The following is an 11,590-nucleotide window of genomic DNA, read 5'->3' on the forward strand; positions in this document are numbered from 1 at the left end:
TTGGCAGCAAGTAAAGCAGGGCTTTGCAGGGCAGGGGTGTGGTTTCTCATTGAACGTGTCCTCAGGGAGACTGACATGTTTGAAGCAAATGGGAGGCTGGTGGAATAGGTGCACACAGCCAGTGTGCGTGTTGTAAACAGATGTTATGATTGCTAGCCTTAGACTCTGTGTTAGCAATTACTATATCCAAATATAAAAAAAATGGAAAATATCAGAGCTGCACAGCAAAGGACAGCCCTGGGAAGCACAGAAGCCGGGAAACAAAACCAGTGCATTTACAGGTACCTTAACTCTGCATCTTCACGTTATATGGTTTGCTGTTAGGTGCTGGCGAAACAGAGTGTATTACTTCTGGAAGAACTAAATTCTGCAGCAGAGTAATAATGAGTGCTGCTTATCGTATGGAGCCTTTCCCTCTTTGTAGACAAGTCAGCTAAGAAGTTAATTGTATTTGTGATTGCTTTTGCTAAAAATGGTCTGGCGCTGGAGGCTGTCCCAGTGTGCCTCCCCAGCCGAGGGCAGGGCCATGCCTTTTTGCTACTCTAACGTTGTTCCTTACTTGATAATACTGCTGTAAGGGTACCCAGTAATTTACAAGTGGAGCTGCAACCCTTTGCAGCCTGGGATCAGCTGAGAAGATGCCAACAAGTGATGTTGCAAGCTGGGACAAGTGCTTGCCCCTGTGTCTCTCTCACTTTCATGCACTCTTCAGCCTTTGCCCTCAAGATCGAAGTCTTTTGGCCAGGAGGCTCCGTGAGGCCCTGGCTGCTTCTGGAGTGCCTTGTGCTGCATGAAAGGGGAAGAAATGAAAAGCCCTACGCTCAGTTCCTCCTCCTCCTTGCTCATAGTTCAGGAGAGAGCGGAGAACCCAGCTGGAGCGTGTGCATCCCTGTAGGGACTCCGTAACCGTAAGACTGGTAGACTTCAGAGCTTTTGGAGAGCAACTCTGAATTCATTGGGTCACAGATCTATACAACTTGACACCAAAGGTACCACGTGATCAGTTTTCTATACAAAGTATAATTTAGCTGTTAGGCAAAGCAGAAGTTCAGGTCTCCATCTCTGGGTCCTCAGTGGAGATGTACAGCAGAGATGCAGGAGCCTCCAGGCACAATAGTGAATTGTGTAAAACAACGCCAAGGATGCAATTAACTATTTAGCTGACTGCAGAGGCAGACGGGCATTGTATGCCAGCCGAGAGTTATTACTCTCTGTCTGCACAGCCACCTTGAGAAGACCTTGGGACTATGTTAGAGAGAGAGCTCCTCACAGACACTCAGCATCACCTTGCCTTGCTCATGCTGCAGTGGCTGTCGGGGCAGCAGCGGGAAACCAGTGGGCGTTGCTCCAGCACCATGGCTGAGCGCTCAGTCTCGGGCTCTTCAGATCACGCCAGAGTGAGCCAGGAGTTTAGTTGAGACTTGAGAAATGAAAGCACTTGTAGACGTGCCTCTCAGCTGGGAACCTTTAGGTGACAGCTGTGTAAACCCTCTCTCGGCTTTTTCTTGTTTTAAGCTAAGCTGTTTGGCTTTGCATTGTGGATGAGCACTTTTACGGCCAGAAAATAACAGAGAGGTTACTTGATGCTTTCTGGATGATTGCTATGGGCTAAATGGCATGTACTGATGGTATCAGATGCACTTTAGCCTTGTGCTCCAAACAAATCTGGGAGTAAAAACTCAACTGATAAACTACAAATGCACCGCATACTCTGGCTTTGGGTTCTTGAGTCGTTAAAAGTAACAAGGCTCTCTAAAGAATAATTTCGTCCACATATGTTAAAACACGATGGCACCTTCTGCCATTCCACTTTCAAGAAAGGAGCTTTTTCCTTTCCCCCCCTCCTCCCCTTCCTCCTCCTCCTCCTCTGCGGTGCGCGGTGGGCGAGAGGCACGGGCATCTCCTCTGCCGGGCAAGCTCAGCCGGCAGCCTCTGCACTGCGAGGTCCAGCCAACTCGGGCGAGTCGCCAGAGCCCTGGCGCGGCAAAGTGCCTTCAGTCCCTTCTGGCCACCCTGTCCGGACTGCGCGGCCGGGCTGACGAGGGGGGCGGCTCCCCCGTCTCTCCCTCCCTCCCTCCCTCCAGCTCCCGGGCAGGACAAGCAAGCCAGCACCAGTGGGAAGCGCGCACACCACCATGTCAATCATGTCAAAAAAAAGAAAAATTGACTCTGAGTGCGGGGTATTCCAAGAAAAGCGGACTTCTGATTATTTTTTCACGGAGTACAAAGAAAGAGCTGTTTGTCTGATATGCCAGAATTCAGTGTCTGCGTTCAAGGAATACAATTTGCGTCAACACTACAAAACTCAACATAAAGATAAATATGATTCTTTGGTCGGACAAGTGAGAAAAGTTAAAATATTAAGACTGAAACATGGGTTGACAACTCAGCAAAATACTTTTGTGAAGCAAAAGCAGCTCAATATATCATCACTTTGAGCAAGCGATCAAGTTGCCAAGCTTATAGCATGCGCTGGCAGAGCATTCATAGAGGGAGAATTTGTTACGTGTTTTGGTAAAGCATTTAGAAGAAGAATTAAATTATTTAAACTATATTTAAACTAACCCTGGTACTGAATTGGAAATTATAATTAAAAACATACCTGCATTGTGGCAAAATACGTAGATACACTATTCATGGTGGGTGGGTGGGTTTTTTTGTTTTGAATGATCTACGCAAGTGAGTAAAGTGCTTCATATGTGAAACTGTATTAGGAGTCATCTGAAAATACTGAGGAAAAATAAAATATTGTGGAGGCAATATTGAGGCAAAACTCATCACTCAGATGCCTGGAAAAGGCAAGAGCACGCCTGCAGGCCAGGCAGTGAGGCTGTAAAGAGGCTGTGTAAGGACACTGGTGATGACTAATACGTTGTCCTCTCTAGATGCAGACTTGTGTGGTTTGCAGCAAAACAAAATAGCACGTCAGCACAGGATATGGATGCATTTCCACAAGTCATGCCAAAATGAGCTGGTTTGCCTTTACAATTCATTTATCAAAGCCGCGGGGGTCCCAGTCCCGGGGTCCCGGTCCCGGTCCGAGCCCCGTGGTTCCCGGGCCCGGCCCGGTCCGAGCCGCAAGGGTCACTATCCCGGGGTTCCCGGTCCCCGGTCCCAGTCTAGGTCTCGAGCCCTAGTCCCGGTCCGAGCACAGGGGTCCAAGTCCCGGGGGTCCGGGTCCCGGTCTCGGTCCCCAGCCACGGGGGTCCCGGTCCCGGTTCCTGGTCCGAGCCGCGGGGGTCCCGGTCCCGGTCGTCCAAATCCCGAGCCATGGGTGTCCCGGTCCCAGTTCCAGTCCCGAGCTGCGGGGGTCCCGGTCCTGGTCCCGACCTCAGAGATCCTCGTCCCGGTTGCGGTCCCGAGCTGTGGGGGCGCTGGTCCTGGGGGTCCCGGTCCCTGTCCTGGTCCGAGCTGCGGGGGTCCCGGTCCCCAGCCGCGGGGGTCCTGGTCCCAGTCATCCCAGTCCCGGTGGTCCTGGTTTCAGGCCCGGCCTGAGCTACAGGGGCGCCTGTTCCGGCTGTCCCGGTCCCTGTCCCGGTCCGAGCCGCAGGGGTCCCGGGCCCAGACATCTCAGTCCAGGTCCCGAGCCGCGGGGGCGCCAGACCCGGCTGTCCCGGTCCCCATCCCGATCCGAGCCGCGGGGGTCCCAGTCCCTGTCCCAAGCCGCGGTGGTCCCGGTGGTCCTGGTTTCAGAACCAGCCTGAGCCATGGGGGTGCTGGTCCCGGATCCAGTCCCGAGCCGCGTGGGTCATGGTTCCGGGGGTCCCGGTCCAGGTCACAAGCCGCAGGGGTCCCGGCCACAGGGGTTTCGGTCCCGATTCGAGCCGTCAGCCGCAGGGGTCACGGTCCCAGGGCTCCAGCTCTTGGTCTCGCTGCGAGACGCAGAGAGTCCTGAGCCACAGGGGGTCCCAGTCCTGGTCTCTGATCCAAGCCGCGGGGGTCCCGGATCCGGCCGTCCCAGTCCTGGTCCCCGTTCGAGCCACGGGGGTCCCAGTCTCGGTCCCTGATCCAAGCCACGGGGGTCCCGGCCCAGGGATCCCGGTCCCGGTCCCAAGCTGCGGGGGTCCCGGCCCCGGAGGTCTTAGACCTGGTCCCGGCCCGAGCTGCGGGGGTGCCGATGCCAAGGGTCCCGGTGCCGGTCTCTAGCCGCGGGGGTCCCGGTCCCGGGGGTGCCGGTCCCAGTCTCGAACCACAAGGGTCCGTGTCCCCAGGGTCCCGGTCCGAGCTGTGGGGGTCTGGGGCCCGGTTCACTCCCGAGCCGCGGGGGTCACGGGTCCCAGTGGTCCAGGTCCCAGTCCTGAGCTGCGAGAATCCCGGTCCCAGTCCCGGTCTCTGTCCGAGCCGCGGGGGTCCCAGTCCCGGGGGTCCAGGTCCCGGTCTTGGACCCCAGCCGCGGGGGTCCCGGTCCCGGTTCCCAGGCCAAGGCGCAGGGGTCCGGTCCTGTGGTCTTGGCCCCAGTCCCGGTCCGAGACACGGGGGTCCAAGTCCTGAGCTGCAGGGGTCCCGGTCCCCGGGGTCCCGGTCCCGAGCCGCGGAGGTCCCAGTTCCTGGTCCCGAGCCGCGGGGGTCCCAGTCTACAGTTGTCCGGGTCCCAGTCCTGAGCTGCGAGAATCCTGGTCCCGGTCCGAGCCGCGGGGGTCCCAGTCCCGGGGGTCCCGGTCCAGGTCCCTGGTACGAGCCGCAGGGGTCTCGGTTCCGAGGATCCTGGTCGCAGTCCCGGTCTTGGTCCGGGCCGCGGGGGTCCAAGTCCCAGGCGTCCGGGTCCGGAGGTCCCTGGTACGAGCTGCAGGGGTCTCGGTTCCGAGGATCCCGGTCCCGGTCCCGAGCCGCGCAGGTCCCGGTCCCGAGCCACGTGGTCCCTGTCGCCGGGGTCCAGAGGTCCCGGTCCTGAGACGCGGGGGTCCCTGTCACAGGGGTCCCGTTCGCGGTCCGGAGCCGTGGGGGTTCCAATCCTCGGGGTCCTCATCGCGGTCCCGAGCTGCGGGGGTCCCGGTCCCCGGCGTCCCGGTCCTGAGCCACGTGGGTCCCTGTCCCGAACCGCAGGGGGTCCTGGTCCCGGGATCCCGGTTCCGAGTCGTGGGGGTCCCGGTCCCCGGGGTGCGGAGGTCCCCGTCCCACGCTGCGGGGGTCCCAGTCCCTGGGGTCCCCGTCCGGGTCCGAGCCGCAGGGGTCCCAGTCCCCAGGGTCCCGGTTCGGTCTCGAGCCCCGGGGGTCACGGGTCCCGGTGGTCCAGGTCCCAGTCCTGAGCTGTGAGAATCCTGATCCCAGTCCCGGTCCGAGCGGCGGGGATCCCGGTCCCGGGGGTCTGGGTCCCGGTCCCTGGTTCGAGCCGCGGCGGTCTCGGTTCCGAGGATCCCGGTCGCGGTCCCGAGCCGCAGGGGTCCAGGTCCCGAGCAGCGGGGGTCCAGGTCCCGGACCCGAGCCACGGGTTGTCCCGGTCCCCGGGGTCCCGCTTCGGTCCCGAGCCGCAGGGGTCCCGGTCCCGGTGGTCTGGGTCCCGGTCTCGATCCCCAGCCGCGGGGGTCCCAGTCCCGGGGTCTTGTCCCCAGTCCCGTCCCGAGCCACGGGGGTCTCGGTGCCAAGGATCCCGGTCGCGGTCCCGAGCCGCGGGGGTCCCGGTCCCGGTCCCATCCCGAGCTGCGGGGGTCCCGGTCCCGAGCCGCGGGGGTCCCGGTCACCGGGGTCCCGGTCCCGAACCGCGGGGGTCCCAGTCCCCAAGGTCCCGGTTCGGTCCTGAGCCGCGGGGGTCCTGGTTCCGAGCCGCGGAGGTCCCAGTTCCCGGTCCCGAGCCGTGGGGGTCACGGGTCCCAGTGGTCCAGGTCCCAGTCCTGAACTGCGAGAATCCCGGTCCCAGGCCCGGTCCGGTCCGAGCCACAGGTGTCCCGGTCCCTGGGCTCCCGGTTCAGTCCTGAGCCCCCGGGGTCCCGTTCCCGAGCCGCGGGTGAAACGGGTCCCAGTGGTCCAGGTCCCAGTCCTGAGTTGCGAAAATCCCGGTCCCAGTCCCGGTCTCGGTCCGAGCCGCGGGGGTCCCGGTCCCGGTCCTGAGCCGAGGGGTGTCCCGGTCCCCGGGGTCCCGCTTCGGTCCCAAGCCGTGGGGGTCCGGGTCCCGAGCCACGAGAGTCCTGGTCCTGAGCCGCGGGGGCCCCGGTCCTGATCCCGAGCCGAGGGGTGTCCCCGCCCCGGGGTCCCGGTTCAGTCCCAAGCCGCGGGGTCCCAGTCCCGGGGGTCCAGGTCCCGGTCGCGGTCCCGAGCCGCGGGGGTCCCGGCCCCGGGTCCTGCTCCAAGGCGCAGGGGTCCGGTCCCGTGGTCTTGGCCCCAGACCTGGTCCGAGCCGCGGGGGTCCAAATCCCGAGCCGCGGGGGTCCCCGACCCTGGGGTCCCGGTCCCGAGCCGCGGAGGTCCCAGTTCCCGGTCAGCGGGGGTCCAGGTCCCGTCCCCAGCCGCAGGGTGTCCCGGTCCCCGGGGTCCCGTTCGCGGTACGGAGCCTTGGGGGTTCCAGTCCTCGGGGTCCCGGTCCTGGTCATGAGCCGCGGGGGTCCCGGTCCCCGGCGTCCCGGTCCCGAGCCACGTGGGTCCCTGTCCCGAACCACAGGGTGTCCTGGTCCCGGGATCCCGGTTCCGAGTCGCGGGGGTCCCGGTCCCCAGGGTGCGGAGGTCCCCGTCCCGCGCCGCGGGGGTCCCGGTCCCTGGGGTCCCCGTCCAGGTCTGAGCCACAGGGGTCCCAGTCCCCAGGGTCCCAGTTCGGTCTTGAGCCCCGGGGGTTACGGGTCCCGGTGGTCCAGGTCCCAGTCCTGAGCTGCGAGAATCCCGGTCCCAGTCCCGGTCCCGGTCCGAGCGGCGGGGATCCTGGTCCCGGGGGTCTGGGTCCCGGTCCCTGGTTCGAGCCGCAGGGGTCTCGGTTCCGAGGATCCCAGTCACGGTCCCGAGCCGCAGGGGTCCAGGTCCTGAGCCGCGGGGGTCCAGGTCCCGGACCCGAGCCACGGGTTGTCCTGGTCTCCAGGGTCTCGCTTTGGTCCCGAGCCACGGGGGTCCCAGTCCCGGCGGTCCGGGTCCCGGTCTCAATCCCCAGCCGCGGGGGGTCCCGGTCCCATGGTCTTGTCCCCAGTCCTGGTCTGAGCCGCGGGGGTCTTGGTGCCGAGGATCCCGGTCACGGTCCCAAGCTTCGGGGGTCCTGGTCCCGAGCTGCTGGGGTCCCAGTCCCGGTCCCGAGCCAAGGGGTGTCCCGGTCCCCGGGGTCCCGCTTCCCTGTCCCGAGCCACGGGGGTCCCGGTCCCGAGCCGTGAGAGTCCCGGTCCTGAGCCCTGGGGTCCCGGTCCCAAGCCGCGGGGTGTCCCCGCCCCGGGGTCCCGGTTCGGTCCCGAGCCGCGGGGGTCCCGGTCACCGGGGTCCCGGTCCCAAACCGCGGGGGTCCCAGTCCCCAAGGTCCCGGTTCGGTCCCGAGCCGCGGGGGTCCCGGTTCCGAGCTGTGGAGGTCCCAGTTCCCGGTTCCGAGCCGCGGGGTCCCAGTCCCGGGGTTCCGGGTCCCAATCTCGGTCCCGAGCCACGGGGGTCCCGGTCCTGGTTCCTGGTCCAAGGCGCAGGGGTCTGGTCCCGTGGTCTTGGCCCCAGACCTAGTCCGAGCCGTGGGGGTCCCTGTCCCGAGCCGTGGAGGTCCCAGTTCCCATCCTGAGGCGCAGGGGTCACGGGCCACAGTTGTCCGGGTCCCGGTCCTGAGCTGCGAGAATCCTGGTCCCGGTCCGAGCCTCGAGGGTCCCAGTACCGGGGGTCGGGGTCCTGGTCCCTGGTTTGAGCCACAGGGGTCTCGGTTCCGAGGATCCTGGTCGCGGTCCCGAGCCGCAGGGGTCCAGGTCCCGAGCCGCGGGGGTCCCGGTCCCCAGCGTCCTGGTCCCGAGCCACGTGGGTCCCTGTCCCGAACCTCAGGGGGTCCTGGTCCCGGGATCCCGGTTCTGAGTCGCGGGGGTCCCGGTCCCCGGGGTGCAGAGGTCCCCGTCCCGCGCCGCGGGGGTCCCGGTCCCTGGGGTCCCCGTCTGGGTCCAAGCCGCAGGGGTCCCAGTCCCCAGGGTCCCGGTTCAGTCTCGAGCCCCGGGGGTCACGGTCCCGGTGGTCCAGGTCCCAGTCCTGAGCTGCGAGAATCCCAGTCCCGGTCCCAGTCCGAGCCTCGAGGGTCCCAGTACCGGGGGTCTGTGTCCCTGTCCCTGGTTCGAGCCGCAAGGGTCTCAGTTCCGAGGATCCCGGTCGCGGTCCTGAGCCGCAGGGGTCCCAGTCCCGAGCAGCGGGGGTCCAGGTCCCGGACCCGAGCCGCGGGTTGTCCCGGTCCCCGGGGTCCCGCTTCGGTCCCGAGCTGCGGGGGTCCCGGTGCCGGCGGTCCAGGTCCTGGTCTCGGTCCCCAGCCGCGGGGGTCCCGGTCCCGGTCCCTAGTCCGAGCCGCGGGGGTCCGGTCCCGTGGTCTTGGCCCCAGTCCCGTCCCGAGCCGCGGGGGTCCCAGTCTTGGTCCCGAGCCACGGGGTACCCCGTCCCGAGCCGCGGGGCTCCCGGCTCCGTCCACAGCCACAGGGTGTCCCAGTCCCTGGGGTCCCATTCGCGGTCCAGAGCCTTGGGGGTTCCAGTCCTTGGGGTCCCGGTCCCGGTCCCGAGCCGTGCAGGTCCCGGTCCCGAGTCGCAGGGTCCCTGTCGCCGGGGTCCGGAGGTCCCGGTCCCGAGACGCGGGCGTAATGGTCACAGGGGTCTCGTTCACGGTCCCGCGCTGCGGGGGTCCCAGTCGCGGGGGTCCTGGTCCAGGTCCCGAGCAGCGGGGGTCCCTGTCCCCGGGGTCCCAGTTCGGTCTGGAGCCGCGGGGGTCCCGGCTCGCGGTGGTCCAGGTCCCAGTCCTGAGCTGCGAGAATCCCAGTCCTGGTCCCGGTCTCGGTCCGAGCCACGGGGATCCAAGTCCCGGGGGTCCGGGTCCCGGTCTCGGTCCCCAGTTGCGGGGGTCCCGGTCCTGGTTCCTGGTCCAAGGCGCAGGGGTCCGGTCCCGGGGTTATGGCCTTAGACGTGGTCCGAGCCGCAGGGGTCCCGGTTCCCGGTACCGAGCTGCAGGGGTCCCGGGCTACAGTTGTCCGGGTCCCAGTCCTGAGCTGCGAGAATCCCGGTCCCGGTCCGAGCCGCGGGGGTCCCAGTCCCGGGGGTCCCGGTCCGGGTCCCTGGTACGAGCCGCAGGGGTCTCGGTTCCGAGGATCCTGGTCGCGGTCTCGGTCTCGGTCCGAGCCGCAGGGGTCCAGGTCCCGGGCGTCCGGGTCCGGAGGTCCCTGGTACGAGCCGCAGGGGGTCTCGGTTCCGATGATCCCGGTCGCGGTCCTGAGCCGCGCAGGTCCCGGTCCCAAGCCACGTGGTCCCTGTCGCCGGGGACCGGAGGTCTCGGTCCTGAGACGTGGGGGTCCCGGTCACAGGGGTCCCGTTCGCGGTCCGGAGCCTCGGGGGTTCCAGTCCTCGGGGTCCTGGTCCCAGTCACGAGCTGCGGGGATCCCGGTCCCCGGCGTCCCGGTCCTGAGCCACGTGGGTCCCTGTCCCGAACCTCAGGGTGTCCTGGTCCCGGGATCCCGGTTCCGAGTCGCGGGGGTCCCGGTCCCCGGGGTGCGGAGGTCCCCGTCCCGTGCCACGGGGGTCCCGATCCCTGGGATCCCCGTCCGGGTCCAAGCCGCAGGGCGGTCCGAGCTGCGGGGGTCCCGGTTCGGTCTCGAGCCCCGGGGGTCACGGGTCCCGGTGGTCCAGGTCCCAGTCCTGAGCTGCGAGAATCCCGGTCCCAGGCCCGGTCTCGGTCCAAGCCGCGGGGTCCCAGTCCCGGGGGTCCGGGTCCCGGTCTCGGTCCCGATCCGCGGGGGTCCCGGTCCCGGTTCCTGGTCCAAGGCGCAGGGGTCCGGTCCCGTGGTCTTGGCCCCAGACCTGGTCTGAGCCGCTGGGGTCCCAGTTCCCGGTCCCGAGCCGCAGGGGTCACGGGCCACAGTTGTCCGGGTCCCAGTCCTGCGTTGCGAGAATCCTGGTCCCAGGCCCGGTCTCGGTCCCGAGCCGGCGGGGTCCCGGTCCCGAGCCGCAGGTGTCACGGGTCCCGGTGGTCCAGGTCCCAGTCCTGAGCTGCGAGAATCCCGGTCCCAGTCCCGGTCCCAGTCTGAGCCTCGAGGGTCCCAGAACCGGGGGTCTGGGTCCCGGTCCCTGGGTCGAGCCGCAGGGGTCTCGGTTCCGAGGATCCCGGTCGCGGTCCCGAGCCGCAGGGGTCCAGGTCCCGGACCCGAGCCGCGGGTTGTCCCGGTCCCGATTCCTGGTCCAAGGCACAGGGGTCCGGTCACGGGGTTATGGCCCTAGACGCGGTCCAAGCCACGGGGGTCCCGGTTCCCGGTCCCGAGCCGCGGGGGTCCCAGGCTACAGTTGTCCGAGTCCTAGTCCTGAGCTGCGAGAATCCCGGTCCCAGTCCCGGTCTCAGTCCGACCCGCGGGGGTCCGGGTCCCGGGGGTCCGGGTCCGGAGGTCCCTGGTATGAGCCGCAGAGGTCTCGGTTCCGAGGATCCCGGTTGCGGTCCCGAGCCGCGGGGGTCCTGGTCCCCGCGGTGCGGAGGTCCCAGACCCGAGCCGAGGGGGTCCAGGTCCCGAGCCGCGGGGGTCCCGGTCCCCAGGGTCCCGCTTCGGTCCTGAGCCATGGGGGTCCCAGTCCCGGGGGTCCGGGTCCCAGTTCCTGCTCCGAGCCGCGGGAGTCTCTGTAACGAGGATCCTGGTCGCGGTCCCGAGCCACCCGGGTCCTGGTCACAGGGGTCCCGGTTGCGGTCACGAGCCGCTGGGGTCCCGGTCCCCGACGTCCCGGTCCGTGTCCGAGCTGCGGGGGTCCCGGTCACAGGGGTCCCGGTCGTGGTCCCGAGCCAAAGGGTTCATGGGTCCCGGTGGTCCAGGTCCCAGTCCTGAGCTGCGAGAATCCCGGTCCCGGTCCCGGTCTCGGTCTGAACCGTGGGGGTTCCAGTCCCGGTATCGAGCCGCAGGGGTCCCGGTCTTGGGAGTCCCGGTCCCGGTCCCTGGTCCGAGCTGCAGGGGTCTCAGTTCCGAGGATCCCGGTCATGGGGTCCTCGGGGCCCCGGTCGCAGTCCCGAGCCGCGCGGGTCCCGATCCAGAGCTGGGGGGTTCACGGGTCCCAGCGGTCCAGGTCCCAGTCCTGAGCTGCGAGAATCCCGGTCCCGGTCTCGGTCCCCAGCCGCGGGGATCCCGGTCCCGGTTCCTGGTCTGAGGTGCAGGGGTACGGTCCCGGGTTCTTGGCCCCAGACCCAGTCCGAGCCGCGGTGGTCCCAGTCCCGGTCCCAGCCGCGGGGTTCCCGGTCCCGAGCCGCGGGGGTCCTGGTCCCGGTTCCGAGCCGCAGGGTGTCCCAGTGCACGGGGTCCCGTTCGCGGTCCCAAGCCGTGGAGGTCCCGGTTCTGAGCCGCGGGGGGTCCTGGTCCTGGGATCCCGGTTCCGATCCGCGGGGGTCCCGGTCCCCGGGGTCCCGGTCCGGGTTCGAGCCACGGGGGTCCCAGTCCCCAGGGTCCCGGTTCGGTCCCAAGCCACGGGGGTCACGGGTCCCAGCGGTCCAGGTCCCAGT

The 11,590-nt window shown here is 66.9% G+C and overlaps 2 protein-coding genes across 2 annotated transcripts; both read right to left on the reverse strand.

Annotated features, from left to right (window-relative positions):
• Positions 1-4,962: 4,962 nt before the first annotated feature.
• Positions 4,963-5,631, reverse strand: LOC130152370 (basic proline-rich protein-like). The gene has a single exon (XM_056345849.1). It carries the CDS (start codon positions 5,629-5,631, stop codon positions 4,963-4,965), a length of 669 nt encoding a protein of 222 aa, XP_056201824.1.
• Positions 5,632-7,610: 1,979 nt separating this feature from the next.
• On the reverse strand, positions 7,611-10,666 carry LOC130152371 (basic proline-rich protein-like). The gene is made up of 6 exons (XM_056345851.1): positions 10,460-10,666; positions 9,919-10,331; positions 9,090-9,872; positions 8,510-8,984; positions 7,760-8,373; positions 7,611-7,665 (listed from the first exon to the last, which is right to left on the reverse strand). The coding sequence occupies exons 1-6, from the start codon at positions 10,664-10,666 to the stop codon at positions 7,611-7,613; spliced, it is 2,547 nt and encodes an 848-aa protein (XP_056201826.1).
• Between the last annotated feature and the right edge of the window lie 924 nt (positions 10,667-11,590).

This window comes from Falco biarmicus, chromosome 7, assembly GCF_023638135.1.
Source record: "Falco biarmicus isolate bFalBia1 chromosome 7, bFalBia1.pri, whole genome shotgun sequence".
NCBI classification, from domain to species: domain Eukaryota; kingdom Metazoa; phylum Chordata; class Aves; order Falconiformes; family Falconidae; genus Falco; species Falco biarmicus.